Raw genomic sequence first — 23,421 nt, 5'->3', positions numbered from 1 at the left:
ATCCACTTCTTCAAATAAAAGTGTTTTATTACTGCACAAAACTCGTTTTTCTCCATTTTTATGAAAAATGTGAACACAATCATTTTAAATGTTTGCCAAACGAGAACTAGGCGTTGCACATGGCTAAAATTTTGCCGGGGGGGTCATGAAAAAGATGATACGTGCCGACACAGGTATGAATGAATGAATTGTGTCGCCATCTATTGGAAATTTACCAAACTTTTCAAACAACCCTCATAGCCAATTTTAGAATCTTCCATAACAAGGCACATGTTACTCTGGTGATCTTCCTGAGTAACACGTGAAATTTTTTAACATTAAAAAATTTTAACAGTAAAATTTTTCTGGAGGTCATGAAAAAGATGATACATGCCGACACAGGTATGAATGAATGAATTGTGTTGCCATCTATTGGAAATTTACCAAACTTTTCAAACAACCCTCATAGCCAATTTTAGAATCTTCCATAACAAGGCATGTGTTACTCTGGAGATCTTCCAGCACCTACTCCACTACTGCTACAAGATATAGCAGTACTCATGGACGATGAATTTTCTGTTTCCAATCAAAAATTTATCTCGATGAGGAAGACAAAAAAAAAATTGAACAAAGGGAATCTTGTTAGAGATCTGAATTTATCCAAACAATCCAAATGCATGGATTTCATCTTCAAAACTTACTAGCTTCAGGAACTTTTTTTTTTTCATTCTTGAAAATAGAAAAAATCCTAGCCTAATATTTTGTGACAAGTAATAGAAATGGTTACTGCTGTGACACAGACAGCATATTTAGAGAAATGAATGAAATTGGTTGCCAAAAGATTAGAGTTTTTTTTTTTTTTTATGCAAACTCTTACAAATTAAGATTAAGAATTTTTTTGTGCATAACAATAATGAAAAGCCATCCATAACTCATGCAGGTGCAATAAATATGAAGAAACTTTTGAAAATATGCCCACGTTTGATGTACGAGGCCTACCAATGAAATATCTATGGTGATGCAAAAGTAACTGAATTACTGCTGGGTATGCAAGAATTTATAAAATGCTGTTTTTTTTTTTCTTTCTCTTTTCTTTTTGTGCACTTATAAGCTTAAGTAATTCAGCTGATATCAACAATGTGCTTTGCCTGGAAAGACCTGGGTTTGAATCCTGTCTTAATGCAAAGCACCTTTATCATCTTCTCAACTAAAGATGAGTTAGCTGGTCTCATATGGAGGTAAACTTATCAACTTGTTCTTATAAAGAACTGATCAACCTCACCTGGACTTCTTTCGTGAATTTTTTTTTTAAATGTTAGGAAATTATTGATGTTTTCTTTTAGTTATCTCACATTGGGTACTTAGGTGGTGCTTTTCAGAGTTTTCTATTAATGTTTAATTACTATTGTGATAACATACTGATGATGCCTATGATATTTAGTCAGAAAATTCTATGTTAATAAATCTTTTCATGTGAGTTTTCCTCCAATTTTATAATTTTATAATGAAAATCAATTAACCGCCAAAATAGCGAAGTTGAAGCAGATCATCAGAGAGACAATGCGGAAATTGCAAAAAGTTGAGAGACGTTTAAATGAGCATAGGGAGAAAAAGAAAAACGAATAGGAAAATAAGAAACAACAAAGCAGAAACAGATAAGTCAGGAAATAACTTCGTTATTTCCTGACTTATCTGTTTACTTCGTTACTTATCTGTAACGGAGGTAAGTGACGTTAGTAAAAAAAGAAAGAAGTTATTTGGTATGGCGACTCTATAATAAGACATACCATAGATGAGATTTCTAAATCACTTAGGGAATTGAACAACGTAGATCCGAATATAAATTAAATTATACTTTAATAAATATTTCCAATATTTCGACAACGTCACATTGCCATTTTCAAAAGGAACTTACAAAAAAGCATGTGCATGCAGGCACTACAACACAGTAACTGAGAATGAAGATATGAAGCTATCGTTCTCCTAGAAGTCTTGATGGTGCCCTCTAACGGGCTAAGTAGGTGTTCTTGGCTGTTGGGCTGAAGGTCTGCTGATGTATGCCTCCCAAATTTGGGGCAGTCGCATACAATCAAATTTGTTGAGGTTTGGGGAGTTTCTTAGGGCTGAGGCTGATTCCATAAATAGTCTTTCGAATTTGTATTTGCTACGGTGTATTATTGTAGCTTTCTTCCACCGTATTCTGTGGCGTGTATTCAGAGCATGGTCTGCAAGACCAGAATGGCTGTACTTGTGAAACCAGATGTAGTCCTTGTGTTCAGAAATTCTGATATTCGGTGTCCTGCCTGTTTGGCCACACTTACGATAATCAACTATAGATGAGAGTTTATAACATCGAGCTTTCTGGAGTGAAAATTAAAAATATAACGCAAGTAATTCAAAAACAGAAAAGAAAAGTAAACAAAATCGTAGTTTAACGTACTAACGATTTAACTGCCGATAATTTCAGTATGAGAGAGGACATGAAAGGGTTGCTGGAAGAGGGAAAAGTGAAGAGTGAGAAAGTGAAAATCGTTAGTATTTACCTCACTATGATAAAAATGAATTAAAAAGAAGGGCTATGATGGCAAATGACTTGATGCATAGACTATGTAGAAGGAATGGATGTGAGTTTTTGGATGTGTGGAGTGAATTTGAGGGAAGATTGGATTTGTATAAGAGGGATGACCCACACCTGAATGCATTTGGTATCAGGAATCTGGAAAAACTAATAAATGGTATGAGACCTAACACAAAGTCAGGAAAACTAAATTATAAAGGGAGGAATGGTGTGAATGTGAGTGTAAGAGCAACAATGGTATATAACTGTGTTAATGACGGGAATGGGCTTTGTCATGGAAATGTTGACAAGGTGAGAATGATTTCGGGTTTATGTTCGTCCATTTCGGACCAATCGTGTGTGCAAAGATGCACACATTGCAGATCTCTATTCCTCTCTAATGCCTTACATTAGAGAGGAATCAAGATCTGCAAGATGTCCAACCGTGTCAGGCAGACTGCAAACAAGAGTATACAAAAGAACACGCAGGTAGATTATTATGTCTGTACACGAATGCTAGGAGTATCAGAAACAAAGGAGTAGAGTTTGTTGCCTTAGTCAATATTTTGCGACCTCAGATTGTAGGAATTAGTGATGCCTGGCTATCAGAATCAGACCTACTAGCTGGTATTAAGTGTCATGGGTAGAGTATTTTTAGGAAGGAATAGCATAGATAGGAGAGGAGAGAGCTTGCTGCTAATGATATTGGATGACTTAAATCCAGTTACAGTTGAGACCTATGAATGTAGTAATACTATTAACAATATTTCACGTGGCAGTGAGTTTGAAGACATATGGTGTGAGGTGGAATCTAACAAGATCAATTACATAGTGGGGTGTTGTTACAAACTTGGTGGATCGGTTGCTGGTGATGAAGAAATGCATCACCAAATAGAAAAGATGAACACAAAAAAAAGAGTAATCATAATGGGAGACTAATTATCCAAATATTGATTGGGTAGCAGTAGAATCTCATGAGAAGAATGAAAATGCATTTATTGAGCTGTTAGATGATTATAGTATCAGTGGGCATTTCAGTTACAGATGTAATTATTCTGCCTCCAGTTGGTGACAGTGATCATGCGGTACTCACTTGGAAAGTGACTAAGTTTATGAATGTTCCATTCAGAAAAGGTTACATGCTGAACTACAAGGCAGGAAATTATGACCAACTGAGGAGTATACTGAGTTCGGTGGAATGGGAACAGATGCTGGATGAAAAGAATATCGACAGTAAACATTTAAACAATACTTAAATGATGCGATATCAGAATGTGTTCAGAGAGTTTGAAGAATAAATAGAGTAGGAGTCGAATGGATGTGTAATCTTATTAAGCAAGAGATTCATAAGAAAAGGACAATGTGGAAGAAATACCGTTTGCATAAGGATGACGTCATTATGAACGTTATAAGTAGCAGGCTAGAAAAGTCACAACTGTTGTGCAGAAAACAAAGTCTGATTATGAAAAGAAACCGGCTCTGCATGCTAAAGACAACCTACAAGAATTCTATCGATATGCTGCAAGTAAAAATAAAGAATGAATATGAAAGAATAACTCTTCTAAATCCACATGCCATTGAGGGTTACAGATGCAGAAGAGGTTGTTCAGTTGATGAGTGTCCATTTCATTAAAAGATATCAACCTGGTGAACGCAACATTGAGCTCACTGTTACCTCTTCACTAGATGAAGAAACATAGGTGTGTGTGAGGCCGAGGTATTAGAGCAGTTGCACAAACTGAATAAGAATTCATCAATAGGGACTGATGGAATATCAGCATGTGTGCTAAAAGAGTGTTCAGCTGAACTGGCCATTCCTTTGACCAGAATGTTTAATATGAGTCTCGGAACAGGGAAGATTCTGCAGTAATGGAAGGAATGTATGGTAATTCCATTGCACAAGGGTGCTGCAAAGACCGATGTATCCAACTATCGACCAATTAGTATATCAGGAGTGGTGATGAAGATTTTGGAAAAATTGGATAGGGCCCACATTCAGAAATGGGTTGACAGTGAATATCTACTTTGCAATGAACAACGTGGGTTTACTAAGGGAAGGTCATGTTTTGCTCACATTCTATAACAATGTTACCAGTGAACTAGACTAGGGGAATGGATACACCATGACACTTTTGGATTTTGCTAAGGCTTTTGACAGAATACAGCATGGCAGACTGCTGCATAAATTGGAGAAAATGGGTTTGGGTTATACAATCTTAGCATGGATAAGAGGATGGCTGACTGACAGATATCAAAAAGTGGTATACAGTGGATCTGAGTCTGCAAGGTTTAAGGTAACAAGTGTGTACCACAAGGATCAGTGCTTGGTCCACTGTTATTCAATCTACACATTAATGATATTGGGAAGGATTTGACAAGTGAAATACAGTTATTTGCTGATGATGCAAAGATAGGTAGGGTAATCAGGAATGCTGCTCATATGCAGTCTTTGCAGAATGATTTGAATAGGCTAGAATTGTGGGCATGGGAAAATGGGTGTCAGTTCAATGTCAGTAAACGTAAAGTTATTCACTTCGACATGATTAGATATCCAATGCCATATTATATTGGTGGGATTAGGCTAGAAGAAACTGATGAGGCTAGGAATCTTGGAGTGTTAATAGATAGGCAGTTGAAGTTTAGGGACCATGTGGCAAAGATTGCAAATACAACTCAAAAGATAATTGCAATGCTGAAACGAACGTTCGCATGTAAAGATAAGGATGTTATTTTGCCTCTTTACAAGGCCTTGATAAGACCTCACTTGGACTATTGTGCGCAGATCTGGTCTCCTGGTTTCCGTTGTGATTCTGATATATGGAGAGAGTACAAAGGAGAGTGTTAAAAATGATATCAGGATTGTGGAATACTGATTATGAAGACAGACTGAGAATTTGTAGGCTGCAGACACTAGCAAACAGGAGAAAGAGGGGTGATATAATTCAGACTTACAAACTTCTGAAAGGGTCATACAGGATTTCAATTGATGGAATTTTTCAATTTATGGAGAGTGGGGAAAGGACGAGAGGGCATCCTTGGAAGCTGAGAATGAAGGCCACCAAGAAAGGTGTGAGGGCTAGATTTTTCTCTCAGAGGGTGGTACCTGATTGGAATGGATTGCCATTGGATGTTGTGAGTGCAAGCAGCGTGAGTGAATTCAAGAATAAGCATGACAGCTGATGTGTGTAATATGTGGCCTCCCTCCGATGAGTCTCTGACTCCTCTTAATAATAATAATAATATAGAGGCTAATGACTGCCCACCCTGGCTCTCTTGTTATAATGGACTATTTATAATAGCAGAACTGTTCAGACTATAATAATGATTCTTCCTTGACTGGATGGAATTGAATGAAATTTGGTATTTAGGATCCATATTAAAATTTAGAGTAATTTGAATTTTGGTTTAATTTGAGTCATTTTATTGTTGTTGAACATTTTTTCACTTGATTATACTATAAGTTAAAGATGCCAAGAAATTATATTCTCAGTTTCATCCTTTATCCAAGTGTAAGCAAACAAAGTTTGCACATGAAGTCACTTCATGACTGGGTTATATATAGAGGGTAATAACTTTGCATCAATTGCCTTAGTATCCCATAATGCAATGCACATATCCTTACAGACATATATAATGCTATGCATTATGGGAAGGGCCACTACCCAAACTGGTTTCGACCTTTATTGAGTCTCATCGGTGAGAACTAGAGCCAGAGCCAGACCCAGAAGTGATGCCAAGGTTGAAGTAATGCAGAAGTCATATTTCCATCTACAAGAAGCCACAATGGTGTCACACCTTATTACTAAAATACTCTGGATTAAAGATAGATGATGAACGTTTTTACATTTGGTTATACTCTAAATTAAAGATGCAAATACTATAAATACTTCAAATTAAAGACTTCACTGTTTGCTTACACTTGGATAAAGGATGAAACTGAGAATATAATTTCTTGGTTTTTGTGCTTTTGTATAGTACAGTTTGAAATTTTTCAGTTGAATTTTCAATTTTTAATATTTTCATTACTTTTACAAAAACTACTGTATTATCAGAAGCAAATTTACAGTATTCAAAAGGATCCAATTAACACTTATTTTTTTACAATCTTCTTTGGATGAGTGATCTAAATCTTGTGCAGTTTATAAATCTTCAACTCTCATTTTGATTTACCCTTTGAACACAATCTAAATTCACCTGATTTTACTGCACACATGATCTGACTGTAACTAACATTGAAATGGCTGGATACATTTTAATAGTGATCCTAAATATTGAATTTTGTGTAAATGTTCATTAAGAGTTATAAAAAATTCTCCCTACTTCAAATTTTTTATTCAAAATTTAGTATCAAAATATTGAGTCTCATCGGTGAGAACTAGAGCCAGAGCCAGACCCAGAAGTGATGCCAAGGTTGAAGTAATGCAGAAGTCATATTTCCATCTACAAGAAGCCACAATGGTGTCACACCTTATTACTAAAATACTCTGGATTAAAGATAGATGATGAACGTTTTTACATTTGGTTATACTCTAAATTAAAGATGCAAATACTATAAATACTTCAAATTAAAGACTTCACTGTTTGCTTACACTTGGATAAAGGATGAAACTGAGAATATAATTTCTTGGTTTTTGTGCTTTTGTATAGTACAGTTTGAAATTTTTCAGTTGAATTTTCAATTTTTAATATTTTCATTACTTTTACAAAAACTACTGTATTATCAGAAGCAAATTTACAGTATTCAAAAGGATCCAATTAACACTTATTTTTTTACAATCTTCTTTGGATGAGTGATCTAAATCTTGTGCAGTTTATAAATCTTCAACTCTCATTTTGATTTACCCTTTGAACACAATCTAAATTCACCTGATTTTACTGCACACATGATCTGACTGTAACTAACATTGAAATGGCTGGATACATTTTAATAGTGATCCTAAATATTGAATTTTGTGTAAATGTTCATTAAGAGTTATAAAAAATTCTCCCTACTTCAAATTTTTTATTCAAAATTTAGTTTTAAATAACAAAGATATAATGGTTAGTTTTGACAACACTTTTTTTATTCACCAATATCTCCCTTTTTAACACTAACTTTACTTAACCCCCTCCCCCCAACATTACTTATCTAATTTTACCACCCATATTGGTTACTCCACTTGGAAGGACACCATATTTATCAACAGATAAAGGGCACAGCCATAAATTCTCCCCTCTTCTAACAAATATACAACATTTTGAAAAAAAAAAAATGAAAAAAAGATGCTCTTGATACTGTCATTTTTGATTCTTTATGTGTTAGCAGAAGAAGACATTGATAATATATTCTTCATTTGGCTGCATGGCTCAGACATATTAGACACTTTCTTCCTCCAACTCAACAGCCAGCACACAGAGTCTAATTCGCTATAGAAAAAGGCAAATAACAATAGTGTCTTTTCTAAACACTTTAATCACACATCTTCCCAATAGGTTATCATTAAAACCCTTATTAATAAGTGTTTAAATGAAAATCTGTCAAGCTCCCAACAGAGCTTCCAATCTTTGTTCCACCTCAGAACTGAACTCTCCTGTATTTGTCATACATACCTGTCCAACAATTATAATGCCAAAAAAGATTTAATAAAATAGTTGTTCCTACCATCACCACACATTGCTCTCTCAACATACAGATTATAGAATGCCATTACTATTCCTTATATCTATGGCACCTCAAAAAGACTAAAAAATGCTGCACTGCTTTCAGACATTGTTAGCATCCAGGAATGAGTTAGCAGAGCTAATCTCAGGTAGTATGGTGACTTAAACAGAATGGGAGAGGAAAGGCAAAACAAGTGTTCTCTGCCAGGTTGGCAGGAAAAAGATCCAGAGGAAGACCTAGGTGGATTGATACAGTAAAAAGTACCTTAGAAGAGAAATATAAAATTTGATAATATTGGAGTCTTTACAGGTAACAGATTGATTTGGAGGAAAATTGTAGACAAGAAGTTAGTGGTGATGCAAGTTTTTCATAACCTGTACACTCCCCGCCCCCTTAAGGGTACATGTCAGGAATTTGATGATGATGCACTGCTTTCAAACCTCATCTGAAGCCAGCTGCCTTTATCTTCTATCCTAAGGATTCACTTGCTCCCCCTCTGTGTTCCAGATGTTCAGGGTTCCTTATTCTTGCAATCAGTCATAATATGAACAAACTGGGAGATCTGCCAACACCTGCCTTGAAGAACATGAGAAATACATCCACCACCATAACTATGATCAATCAGGTTTAAGTTACACTGACCATGACTTGGATAACTTGCATAAAATCAAAAACTATATGCTTCACTATAGCAAATATAAACTTATGAGCCTTCTGAAATAGTTTCTATATATATTCAGCTTTGAAATAATGTTGTATCTTTAATATGCACTATTTCTACATAACTTGAAAGACTTTTTTGGAATCAGCAGATTTAAAAAAACCAACTCAATCCAAATAAATATGGTTGCATTTAACTTCCCAAGATTTGGGAAACATTAATTCTTATATTTCCCACTCAAACAACCAAGCTAACTTCTAGCACTCATAGAGGTGCCTCCCCCCACAAGATTTCAGGCTTCTAGTCTAACATCTTCCACCTACTTTGTGTGTATGTATGTGTGCATGTGGTTATAATTTTTGTACTATATCTCAGAAGATGTTTCTGAGACAGACAATATATTGGAACTATTAAACCCCTGTTTAATTATTTCTTTGTGCTATTTTCTTTCCACTAAACCTAATTGTGAATCAAATTCTGAATGACTAGAATTTCATCCAATTCCATCCAGCTACCACAGAATAATAATCATCAATTCAAATTATTTTACAAATAAAAATGATTTGATTGTAATGAAACTGACCTGTATGGGCATATTTTAGTCTATACCAGTGGTTCTTAACCTGGACGGTAAGCATTGGGGGCGCTGAGGGGGGGGTAAGTATTATAATACTACTAATATAATAAAAGCAAAAAATTTCATATTTAATCTAGCATCCTATTTATATTGTATGTTTGGCAACACTGTTCAGAATATTGTATGTCTGGGCAATTATACTGTTCAAATTTATTTGCTACTTAGTTTTTAGAATTTTTACATTGAAAGTTAAGCAACTGGGTTACTTTTTGATTTGAATTTTCTACATTGAAAATAATTATTTCGGCTAATTTCAGCAGAATCCACCACTTTTATAAGCTTTATCTGCTACTTTTCCTAACGCCTATCTGACAACCCTGGTTTGCAGTTTACATCTAGCCCGTGGTATCGTGTGGTGCATTTCGTTGATATTGTGTAGCACTGTAGCCCATTAAAATGAGTGAAAAAAGAAAGTGTGTCAATATTCAAGTGAATATTTAAAATATGGAGTTATTCCATCTTTAAATAATGAGCAGTTACCAATGTGTGTAATATCTGAAAAAACTTTCTCAAACGAAGCCTTGAAGAATGATTGAGCATTTAAGAACAAAGTATCCAAATAAAGCAAAAGAGAATGTGGAGTACTTTCGTGAATTAAAGACTAAATTTAAAAAATCATCCTGGACTTAAAGGATTGGATGCAAAACAAAGTAACCAACAAGAGAAGGGATTTGTTGTCTTACAAACTTTCAAAATTAATTGCCAAATGTGGAAAGCCACATACTATTGGGGGAACTGTCATCTTACCAGCTATAAATGAAGTTTTAGATATGATGATTGGCCAAGGTAAAGGTAATATTGATGTCATCAGTTCCTCTCAGCAGTAGTTCAGTATCAACAAAAACTGACAAAATGGCAAAGGACATTGAAAAAAAACTTTGTAATGATTTAAAAAACATAGAATTTTCTTTGCAACTCAATGAGACAACTTTATGTGACAACGAAGCTTTGTTAATGGCCTACGTGCATTATATAAATACTAATGAAGAAATTATTGAAGAGTTTCTATTTGCTAAACAACTGAAAATTGACACAAACAGTTCTACAATTTTTAAGGTTGTTAAAGACTTTTTTTAATGCTAAAAACATTCCTCTCACAAATATTATTGCATGCGATTGCGTGTGATGGAGCACCAGCTATGATTGGTCGTCATCGTAGATTTATAGCACATTTAAAAGAAGCAGTTCCAAATATCTTTACAATTCACTGCATTCTTCATAGACAGCACTTAGCTGCAAAACATCTTAGCAGTAGACTACACAAGACTTTGGATGGTGTTATTAAAGCAGTGAATAAAATTGCCAAATGTGGAAAGCCACATACTATTGCCAAAACTCTCATCTTACCGGCTATAAATGAAGTTTTAGATACGATGATTTGCTCAGGTAAAAGTAATATGACGTTGTCAATTCCTCTCAGCAATAGTATCAGTATCAACAAGAATACCCAGTCATTGAATACCCATATTTTTCAGAAACTTTGCAATGAAAATGAAGAAGAATTTGAGCATCTTTTAGCTTCACATTAAAAGTTAAATGGCTCTAAAATGGAAACTGTCTGCGACTCTTTAATGATCTCTATGATACTGTATTTTGGAATTTCTTAATTCACATGATGCGAACATGTGTAATGTTCTAAAAAAGGAAAAGGTTGACATTGCATATCTTTCAGATATTTTCACCAAATTAAATGAGCTTAACACCAAATTGCAGGGAAGCAACATGAATCTTATTAAAGCAAAGGAAATTATAAATGCTTTTATTCATTTCTTCAATTTATTCAATTCATTTCTTTCTGATGCCACTTCCGTTCATCCAAATTTATGTGAAGAATTTATTGACTTAAAAAATTATTTTGAAGCTCAAGTATGATTTCAACAGCGTGGGTATGAAAATTCTGGCCAAACATGCAATGCAAGTATCCTAGTTTTGGAAAGAAATAAAATTACTGCTCGCTGCTTTTCCTTCCTCATATTTTGTCGAGAAACGATTTGGCTTCGTGTTGGAATTGTTAGCTAAGCAACGAAACAGACTGCAAATAAGTGAAAGAGGAGACTTGAGACTTCATTTATCAAACATCGAACCTGATGTTAAAAAGTTAGCAGGAACTCATCAGGCTCAGGGTAACCATTAATGAGTGACTTATTAAATATAGTAAGATTACATCTTTTTGAGTAAAAATTAATTTGTATCAAAGTCATTAATTTTTAATTATCAATTCAAATATGTTGATGGTAATTTAGGTTTGCCTAATAATATATTATAATTATCTTATTAAGTCATTAAATTAGTGTAAAATTGAGCAAAGGCCATACAAATAGTTGAAAGGGGGCACACCAAGCAAAAAAAAAAAAAAAAAAAAGTTAAGAACCACTAGTGTATACTCTACATATCAAATTATATCAAGATCCAGATGGCATTAGAAAAGCATTATGTATAATTTTGAAACATTTTCAATTTCAGATGAACTACTCCTGCAAATGACCCAAATAAGATAAAAATTGAGATGGTGTGATTTTTTTTTTTTTTTAAATAAGCATTTCACAAATTCTGAATTTAAATAATATCCAATCAAAGTTCAGGACTAACTTGCATACAGATGAATAGACAAAGCAAATCCAATATTTTGCAAAATATGCCTAAAATTGATTATTTTTATACTGAATACAAGTACTGATATTGATCCTGAGAAAAAATAGTTCCACAGGAAAAGTTCATACATCAGCTATATCATAAGCTGATATCACTGAATTCAAACTACTTACCGTAAAGTTTGTTACTGTCACATCCAATTCTTCAAGCTCCTTTACAAAACTTTCCCACTGATCTCTTTTGAATGAATTCACATACAGACTTACTAGCTTTGATGAAAATCGTGAAACTGAGTTATCAATGCATAGCTGATAATATCCTAGAGAAGAAAAATGCAATATATAAGGTTCATATACATATAACACATGGGATAAAATTCTAATCTTTTGCAAAATAATGACTTAACTCTTTCCTTTCCTAGATTCTCACATGACTTTGAAAACTGATTTGCAAAAAGAGTGGGTGCTGCATTGCAGTAAATGTCAAGTTGTGCACATGCAACATCGGAAAGGAAAAAGTCGAACAGAATTTTTTTTTATCGCAAGTGGAAGGCATGAGCATTTGGTTTTGTTACAAAATGCAATTGTCTTATATTTACCTCAAAACTGACACACATAGATCTCCTATATATACGATTAGTAGCCAAATATTAGACATCTTCATATTAAACAAAGGCTACTTGTAATATATAATAGGCACAGACCACAAACAGGTACTCGAATGCCAACATGAGACAGTATCTGCAGAGAGGGTAGTAAGAGCATCAGGGAGATCATTGTCTCTGATCATTGGAAGATCATTAATTAGATATATAATTATATAACTTACTGGCCTGGTTGGCTGAGTGGTTAGCATATCTGCTCTCCAGCCAAATGGCTGCGGGTTCGAATCCTGCCATGGGCATGGTGTTTGTGATTGTCTGTGAAATTACTAGTGATGGCCATTAGATGGCATTGGTGTAGATGACGATGGTAGTTGCGGTTCGCTGTCGTTGGCGGATTGAGTGAGTGGTGAAGATGCCGAGTTGTGAAGTGGGTGCCCTCTCTCGATGACTCTTTGGATAATAATAAATATAGCTCCATAGGTGTGCACCAAGAGATTCAAATCTCTGCACAACCAATCACAGAGTGCAAGGAGTGCATATGAATGCACTCCGTGTATCTGTGATTAGTTATATAATTTGTTGCAAAATGCAATTGTTTTCTTATACATTTCCTCACCTGTACGATGCAGATACATGTCTGCCATGCTATATATGCATAGGAACGTGGGCATTAGCAGTATAGACATTCTTTGCTATCAGGATGAGTGGGGTGATATGACAGTTGGTGCCCATAAGTTTGGTCATTCAGTCTGAGAGATTTCTGCCACATTGCATGTGTCCCGATCTACTGTCAGTGAGGTTATCTCAAAGTGGAAACGAGATGGAACCACCAAGCCCCTTTCCCAAACTGGCAGGCTCAAAAAAACTGAAACTCTCAAACGTGTTGTCACAGTAAATCGTCAGTTAGCCTTGGCAACAATCACAAACGTCTTCTGCATGAGCTCTGAGGAGGCATTTGCCCTTTGGGTTTCATGGTCAAGGTGCAGCTCACAAGCTCTTGATTACACATGTCCAGAATCATCTGGAATGGTGGAAACACCATCATTGGAATGTGGATCAATGAAAAGGGTCCTGTGGAGCAATGAATCACAGTACACGATCTGGCAATCCAATGGATATGCCCGGACCTGGCAGATGCCTGGTGAACAATACTTACAGGAATTGTCTTGAAATAACCATGAAATTTGGAGGCAGTAGCATAATGGTCTTTGGCTGTTTTTCCTAGTTTGGACTGGGTCCATTGGTTTCTGTATCCAGATCTTTAAATGCTGATGCCATTTTGGACAATTCTGTTATTCCCACACTTTAGCAACAGTTTAGAATAGGCCTCTTCCTATATCAGCACAATAACACACTGCTTACAAAGCAAGGGAACTAGTTCCAGGTTTGAAGATATAGAAATAAAAGAACTAAACTGGCCTAAAAAGAACTAAAGGGGGGACCAGCCCTTCAAAATTCGAGTAATCAGAATTCAAGGAGAACTGGCCTGCCAGTCCAGAACTCAAGGGGTTGGGCACCGTAGGTGCCAGTGAAGGCAGAACCCCCCCCCTTTCAAGTCTTCAAAATTCGAGTCATCAGAATTCGAGAACCGGCCTACCAGTCTGGAACTCGGGGGGAGGGGGGGCTTCAGGGGGCAAAGCCCCTAGTGTATATATATATATATATATATATATAATTGAAATGCCTGTTAGATACCTTTGGGGGGGGGGGTTATACAGGATACTATGACAGTACATGACAGGAAATTTAGTAATAATGTAAACTTAACAATTTCCCTCTAAATTAGTTTCGTATCAGGATCCAATATTTTCAGATGTTATATTTCAGTCATCTAAGAAACTTCTAATGGCATCAATCTATTCAGGATCTTGGTCTTTTCCGAACATCCTAGAATCAAACACCTTTCCTCTCCCATTCGTTTAAGTGACCTTAGTTCTGCTTGCACATATTTTTTTCAATGATTAACAATGCTAAGTTCCAAATATTTTCATTTTTTACCATAATTCTGCCATTAATTCTATCAGATTAATTCCATTGTCAAATTATTATTATTAATATTATGTGACACCTCCAGGGATTCCAAAGACTCATCGAGGGAGAGTGTGCCAACAGCATCGAACGATTGGTCTTCTTCCAACTACTAACCACGCTCAAACTAGCTTAACTTTTTGCGAGACATTAGAAGCAGAGGCTCTACCAATCGACCAACCTTTGCTCTAATATTATTATTATAATTGTGTGATACCGCCAAGGAGTCCAAAGCCTCATCGAGAGAGGGAGGAAGGGCACCTACTCTACAGCTCACTGTCTCCACCAACTATTACACTGAACCACTACTACCATCATCATCTACACCAACGCCATCTACTGCCCACCACCACTAGGATTTTTTTTTTGTCTGTTATGTGGGATGAAAAAATCCAACTACCTCTGTATGAGATCAGCTAACTCATCTTCAATTGAAAAAAAAAACCATATAAAGGTTCCTCATCACAAGGAGAATCAAACTTAGGCCTTTTCCAAAATGAGGCGTGCTTTGCAACATGCCTCGCTCTTCCAATTGTGCCATATCTCTGCTTTCTAGTTTTCAATCAAATGTTTTGTATCTATCTCCATTATGGAATCCAGTAGTTGATGGATATCAAGAGGTTTCTAAAGTTTCTAAAGATAACAGTGTGGTAAGAAAGGTAGTCGGTATGTTATTCAGAAATGATACTGATAAGCTGAGAAGAAGAGCGAGGATTATGAATAGGGTGCTAGCAGAGATGTAGGTAAAGAGAAAGGAATTCATTTTGTGAATGTGTGGGATGAATTTGAGGGATGGACAAAGTTGTCTAAAAGAGAGGGGCTACATTTTAAATGGATTTGATGTGAGTCAGCTGGAGAAACTACTGCTGCAAGAGAGTGAAGACTGGAGTAAATGGAAGATCTGAAGAAAGAGGTGTGGTAGAGGTGACATGGAACAGCAAGTGAGTAGGGTAGGAGAGCTTGTGAACGAATGAGTGACACAAGTGAAGAGAATGAAGGAAAAGGAATACAAGACAAACAGGGAAGGTTGGAATGGACAGGGAGACATGAGAAGAGTGGATGATGGATAAAGGAGCAGATGTGTGTGAGTACAAAAAAGGATTAGGATGACCACAGATGTGGAGGAGAACACACACAGGTCTGAGGAGAGGTGTAAAATCAGCGATGATAGAGATAAATGGCCAAGGGTGGGGGAGCATGGAGGAGTCACATTTGAGGAGTGGGGTTGGGGAGTCTTGTTATAGAACCAGAAATAAACTAGTATGTGTTTACAAATGCCAAAAGCATTAGAAAGAAAGGAAATCAAATTGTAGGATTAAAAGAGTATGCTCAACAATGTATACTACCAACTCCAATCTGCAAAACCCAACTTGCTTTTTCTGACAGAAACCTAAATTTCACACACTCTTTAATCACTACTCATCTGAACTTTCCCAAATACTCTCTACTCCTTTCAGCCCAAGGGCATAGTTTCTGCATGTGTTCACTGATGTATATACCTTGCTACAGAGCAATCAACTTAGAATTCCCCAATCACAATCTACTTTTGCCCACTCTCTCACATTCTCAACCAAGAGTCATCTGGCATTATAAAAACACCAAGTAGGATGACCTCCAAGATTTCTATGCCTCATTCCCATGGAACAGTTTCATTGCTTTCTGCCTTCCAACCCAAGTTTATGCACTGAACTCATCACTAAAATAATCCTTTCCAGAATGGAAGCACATATTTCCCCATTCCATTCTAAATTCCCATCAACTGGAAAGGAAGCCTTGGTTCTCCAGTAGATGTGCCATGGCTGTTAAAATGAAAAACCAAGCATAATACAACTATCATTGAAAACTCCACCTTCTCTCACAGCTTACACCAAAGCCCCAAACAGCTGCAAGAAAATTATCAATGCATAAAAAACCAATTTCCAAAGAGCCAGAAGCCAGAAACTTGCATCATGCCAAAATGGCTGTTGTGCATTTTGGTCCCTGGCAAAAGCACATTTGACCACAACTTTTGTCCAACACTGCTCTCACCACTCACTCAGCTGGGTCTGTTGCATAATCACCCACATGGAAAGATAATCTCCAGGCATTTGTTTTTGGTAAATGTTCCCCAACCATTCCAAACACCTAACATTCAATGGCTCCTCTGACCTTACACCAGGAATTGATCAGAAAAATCCTATCCAAATTAGATACCAAAAAGTCTCCTAGTCCTGACGGCATTTCTCCAATTGTGCTGAACATTTGTGCTCCAGAATTGAATCCTATTCTATGTTGCCTGTTTGTGCTCTCTTACTCCAGTGTAATCTACTCTACCCTACCCTGGAAATTAGACCATGCCCAACCTATTCTCAAGTAGAGTGACAAATCCTTACCACCAAACTATGACCCAATCTCTCAGTCCTCTCTAAAGAAATGGAGAGAACCATCAACAGCCAACTCCTATGCTATCTTAAAAGTACTCAACTAATAAATGACAACCAGTATGGATTCTGCCAATGCCATTCAATAGGATAGCTGGTCACCTATTTTACACACCTCTGAATAAACACCACGAAAAAATTTGACAAATCCCAAGTAGTTGCACTAGATATCTCCAAAGCTTTTGACCTTGTGCCAGACATGGTCAAAAGCTTTGGAGATATCTAGTAGTGCAACTGTGTGACTGGGCTGCCAGTTTTCTCACTGGACTCACATTGCATGTGATGGTTGATTGTTCCCTATCTTCTAATGATGCAACTAACGCTGGGTCCCACCCTGTTTCTTCTATACATCAATGACCTGCTCCAGTTGACCACCAATCCAGTACACAGTTTTGCCAACAACAATATACTACATTCCTCCTCCTCACTTGACAAATCTTGCACCAAACAAACCACCACAACTCATATAGCAACAACTTCTGCAAGCCTAAATTCTGATCTCTAAACCATTCTTCAATGGGGCTTGGATAACTTTGCCAATTTCAATGCCTGCAAAACACAGGCATTGAAAATGACAATGACCTCATATCCTGTGACAATATCTAAATCTCTAATTTGGGTATTATTATTATTATCTGAGACCTCCAGGGAGTCAAGAACTCATCAAGGGAGGCTATAAATTACCCAACTCGGCTATCATATCTTCCCTTAAATTCATTTACACTAGATGCACTCACTACCCCCTAAGGGCAAACTATTCCACTCACTCACTGCTCTCTGAGAGGAAAAACCTAGTTCTTAACCCTTTCTTGACTGAGAACCTTAACTTCCATGGATACCCCCCATGTTCTCTACCCCCGTCTCCATATTACAAAAAATTTCATCATTTGAAATGCTATAACACCCATTCAAAAGTTTATAGACCTCTATCATATCACCCCTCTTTCTCCTGTTAACCAGAGTCTGTAATCCACATGCTCGCAATCTGTCCTCATAATCTAAATCCCATAATCCAGATATGACCTTTGTAACTCTTCTTTGCACCTTTTCCACAGCTTCTTTATCTCCTTGAAACCCTGGAGACCAAATCTGTGCACAGTAATCCAAGTGTGGTCTTATTAAAGCCTTATAAAGAGGCAAAATTACTTCCTTATCCTTACATGTCAAGGTTCGCTTCAGCATAGAAATTATCCTCTGAGTTGTATTTGCAACTTTTGCTATGTGACCTTTGAACTCTAAATTCTTATCCACCAATACACCAGGATCCCTTGCCTCTTCAGTTTCTTGTAGCCTAACCCTGCCAATATAATATGCCGCTGAATCTCTAATCATGCCAAAGTGCATAACTTTACACTTACTAACATTAAACTGACAGCCATTTTCGTTTGCCCAGATTTCCAGTCTATTCAAATCATTTTGTAATTGCTGAATATCAGTAGCATCCTTGATTGCCCTACCTATCTTTGCATCATCAGCAAACAATTGCAAATCTGATGATAGACCCTGCTTGAAGTCATTTATGTATAGATTGAACAATAATGGCCCAAGGACTGAACCCTGAGGTACACCACTGGTTACCTTAAATCTGGCAGATTCACACCCACTGTATACCACTTCTTGATATCTGTCTGTTAACCATCCCCTGATCCAAGTCAATAGATTATGTTCCAATCCCATATTATCCAGTTTACGCAACAGCCTATCATTGCCTTAGAAAAATCCAACATTATCATAGTGTATCCATTTCCTTTATCCAACTCAGCCGTAACATTGTTATAAAATATGAGCAAATTGCTAAAACATGATCTTCCTTTAGTAAACCCATACTGTTCCCTGCAGAGTATAGAATGATTGTCTACCCATTTCTGTATGCGAGTTCTTACTAACTTCCCTAAAATCTTCACTACTACACCAGAAATACTAATAGGTCGGTAGTTAGACACATCAGTTTTTGCAACACCCTTATGCAATGGAACTATATTACATTCCTGTGGTATCGTTCCTGAGCTGAGACTCAAGTTATACAAATGTGTGAAAGGCCTAGCCAATTCAGCTGAACATTCCTTTAACAAACAGGCATCTAGATATTCCATCTGTCCCTATTGACAAATGCTTATCCAGGTAATGCAAAACCTCTTCAACCTCATTTTCATGAACCTCTAACTCTTCATCCAACGTAGCAGTAGCACTGTGCACCATACTACATACACTTGGCTGATCAGTGGCACACCCAGGGAGGGGGCTGAGGGGCCCTTCCCCCCCCCCCAAAAAAAAGAAAAAAGAAATAAAACACCAGAAACATTTTTAAAAATCTTTTCCTAACTAAAATTCATTTTTTTATATTTATGTTGTGTTGTATCGTGTCTTCTATTTCTACTTATGAATTAGCGGTCACATAAAGTGGGAATAGCTCTCGGAAATCACTGCTGCTGTGAACGCAAGGTGAACAAAGCAGTGCTCAGGCGGACCGAGCGCTACTTCGTTTGTCTGAGCTGTGCCAGAGGTGATCATGGTTATCATATATTGACAATCACTGCAGATACTCAGTCATAGGTCGTATGCAATGCATAGTGTGTATTCTCAAATCGTCTACTCGATTCGGGTTCCCCCCCCACACACACACCAAAATTAAATCATGAGTGCTCGGCCCCCTCCAAGATTAAATCCTGAGTGAACCACTGTGGTTGATATATCTTAGCAAAGTGAGCACTCATTAACTGAACAATCTCCTTAGCTTCCGATACTCGTGTATCATCTGCATTCAATAAAGTTATTCTTCCAGATTCATTCTTTCTTTTGCTTGCAGCATAACGATAAAATTCTTTTGGATTGCCTTTAGCTTGCATGGCCAATTTCTTTTCATACTCCGTTTTAGCTTTTCTCACAATACTCATTACTTTTTTGGATCGAGTTTTATATATTATATTTATATTTTATATTATATTCACGATACTTTTTCCACATTATCTTCTTCTTGTGAATTTCTAGCTTAATAAGGCTGCACATCCATTTCACACCCAACCTATTTACTCTTCGAACACTAGGGATACATTCAGATACCACCTCATTCAAGCACATTTTCAAAGATTCCCATGCATTGCTGACATTTTTTCCTTTCACTAACTGATACCATGGGACCAAAGATAATATTCTTCTAAGTTGATCATAATTTCCAGCTTTGTAATTCAGCATGTACCCTGATTTAATCGGAGTTTCAATACAAGTAGATACTTCCCATGAAAGAACAGCATGATCACTGTCACCAATTGGTGGTAAAATAGCGATATTCTTGACAAAGATCCCTTCTGACACTATGAGAAAATCCAACACTCTTTGACCTCGAGTTCCTTCTTTCACATGCTGCTTGAGAAAGTTATCCAGCAACAATTCAATAAATTCCTGTTCTTTCTGATCATGAGATTTCTCTTCTACCCAATCAATATTTGGAAAATTAAAGTCACCCATAATGATCATTTGCTTATTGTATGACCATATGACTAAATTGGCAATGCATTTCTTCGTCCCCTACAACTGAGTATTGTCAAAGATTCTCTTGGCATATACACATTACAATCACTGCCTCCTCAGCATCCAAAAAATTTAAAATTACTCTTTTATTCAAGACATTACTTTATCCCCAAACAGTTATTAACACTGTACAGATCTGCCCATCCACTGAGTAATGCTTACACATCTGGATATGTACCCCTAAGAGCTCCCTAAAAATACTCAATTAGTGCAGAAGAGAGCACTCAGACTGATTAATGATTCATCTCCTACCAACTCACTCCAACCACTTTCATACAGGTGTCTAAGTATCTACTGCATGCATCTTCTATAAATATTTCCATAATAAGTTCATCAGAACCCCTTCTCTCTCTCTCTCTAATAAATTCATCGAAACATGTGAAGCTACCCCACACAACATCCCTTCACTGTCAAGCTCCATATTCATAGAACAAGTTTCTCTTCCTCCTCTTTCATTCCTACTCTTGCTGTATTTTGGAACATCCTTCCCTCCCATGTGTTTCCCAAAGAACACAAAGCACAGGCCTTCAAATCCAATGTGAACAAGTTTCTCATTTCCCAATTCTCTTCCCATATATGGTACTAACTTACTATAAGATGACCAACAAACTTCTCGTGTATGGGCCCAACATAAAAATGTAAAAAAAAATAATAAAATAAAATAAAAATATTGCTTTCCCCAAAATTGCTGGAATAAGTGAGACATGGTTATACGATGATGACATTCTGACAGGAATAGGGATGGATGGACATGATGTTTTTCATGAGGAGAGGCAAGATAAAAAGGGGGAGGGAGTGCTGTTAATGGTAGCAGAGAAGTTATCTCCATCTAAGGTGGAGAAGAAAAAAGCGAGGAATAGTTTTGAAGCAGTATGTGTGAAGTGAAATGAACAGAATGAAATATCAAGTTGGGTGTTGCTATAGACCTGGTAATGTGGGGAACAGTTAGAGAAATGTGTATAAGGAAATTGGTCTAGCCAATAAGAAAAGGAACAACAAATTACACGATAACACAGTAATTAATTTTTATGTACCTTGTATTCCCGTTTCTTTGATTGGCTTGTTTCTATGCACTGATGATGTACTGTTATTTTCAGTACGAAATATCCGTACTTTCATTTCATTAAAGTTAATTACTGTGGTTATCATGTAATTTGTTGTTTATAGTCATGTATTACAAGGTACATATTTTTATGTACCTTGTATTCCCGTTTCTTTGATTTGCTTGTTTCTATGCACTGATGATGTACTGTTATTTTCAGTACGAAATATCCGTACTTTCATTTCATTAAAGTTAATTACTGTGGTTATCATGTAATTTGTTGTTTATAGTCATGCCACAGGTATCTTTAAAGATTAATAAGAAAAGTTATCGTTATTGATGATTTAAATTATGGTAATATAGATTGGAATGAAGAGACAGTATCTGGGGGCAAAGAGAATGAATTCCTTGAGTTTTTGAGGGACAACCACCTCAGGGAGTCTTGGATCTGACTATCTCATCAGAGAACGTTATTGTAAATGAAGCTCCATCCAGTTTATGAGGGTGACTGTGATGTGATTACTTGGGTAGTAGATAGCCATATAAGGACTTCTGCGATAAATGGATATATATATAGAACTATAAGGCTGATCATGACAAGATCAAGAGACAGTTTGCAGCTATATCATGGAATGCAGAATTAGAAGGAAAGGATATTGATGCTGCCTGGAACCTGTTCAGGAACTATCTGACAATGTCTGAATGCATTCCAAAGGTCAAGAGGTCAAATAAGGCAAGTGTGAAATGAAAGAATGAAGAGGTGGAGCATGCAATATGGAAAAATCAGGTATTATGGAGGTAGTATAAGATGAGTGGTGGCAAGAGTTCGGTTGCATGAGGCACCGAGAGCAAGCAAGAGTTAACTTGCTTGGTAAGGGGCATGTTGTCAGTCATTCAAGAAGATTATCCTCATATTTAGTGTTGAATATGATATCTATACTCATTTTTTATATATATATATAAATAATTCTCGTGGAAAGGCTTAGACGTTGGTTATACATTCTTACTAAATAGCTTAAGGAAATTACGACGTACAATAGAATATATATTAAAATAAATTTTAATACACTTCCAATATTTCGCCAATGTCACATTGCCATTATCACAGGAACTTAAATACAAGACACGTGCAAGCAAGCACAACACACAGTAAATGAGGAATGAAGTAGGAAGCTATTCTTTCTCCTAAAAGTCCTGATGGTGCCCCCCTAGCGGGCCAGGTTGGTATTCTTGGCCGATTGGGCTGAAGGTCTTCTGATGCAAGTTTCCCAAATTTGGGGTAGTGCCAAGAATACCAGCATTGCCCGCAAGGGGGCACCATCAGGACTTTTAGGAGAAAGAATAGCTTCTTGCTTCGTTCCTCATTAATGTGTGCTGTGCTTGCGTGCACGTTGTCTTGTATTTAAGTTCCTGTGATAATGCCAACATGACTTTGCCGAAATATTGGAAGTGTATTAAAATTTATTTTAATGTATATTCTATTGGACGTTGTAATTTCCTTAAGCTATTTAGTAAGAATATATATAAATAATCAACCAATAAATAAATAACTGCTATAATACTATAGAAACAGTAAATTCTTCATCATCATCAAATTCCTGCCATATATCCTCAAGGGGTGTACAGGATATGATAGTACTACATATAAAATTACATTATTATTAACTTCCTATCTACAATTTTCCTCCAAATCAGTCTGTTACCTGTCAAGACTCCAGCATTATCAGATCTT

At 36.5% G+C, this 23,421-nt stretch overlaps 1 protein-coding gene across 1 annotated transcript in view; it reads right to left on the bottom strand.

The window, feature by feature from the left end:
- loj (p24 family member logjam) overlaps positions 1-23,421 on the bottom strand; it is a 57,800-nt gene that overhangs the window by 9,675 nt on the left and 24,704 nt on the right. Inside the window, exon 3 of the mRNA XM_090415699.1 lies at positions 12,241-12,386. Coding sequence (XP_090271825.1) covers positions 12,241-12,386 — 146 coding nt within the window. The remainder of the gene's footprint in view (positions 1-12,240; positions 12,387-23,421) is intronic.

The sequence above is a fragment of the Typopeltis vanoorti genome, chromosome 3, assembly GCF_054136105.1.
Source record: "Typopeltis vanoorti isolate ZY-2024b chromosome 3, IOZ_Tvanoo_1.0, whole genome shotgun sequence".
In the NCBI taxonomy this organism is placed as follows: domain Eukaryota; kingdom Metazoa; phylum Arthropoda; class Arachnida; order Uropygi; family Thelyphonidae; genus Typopeltis; species Typopeltis vanoorti.
This window is presented reverse-complemented; position numbering and strand designations above follow the sequence as displayed.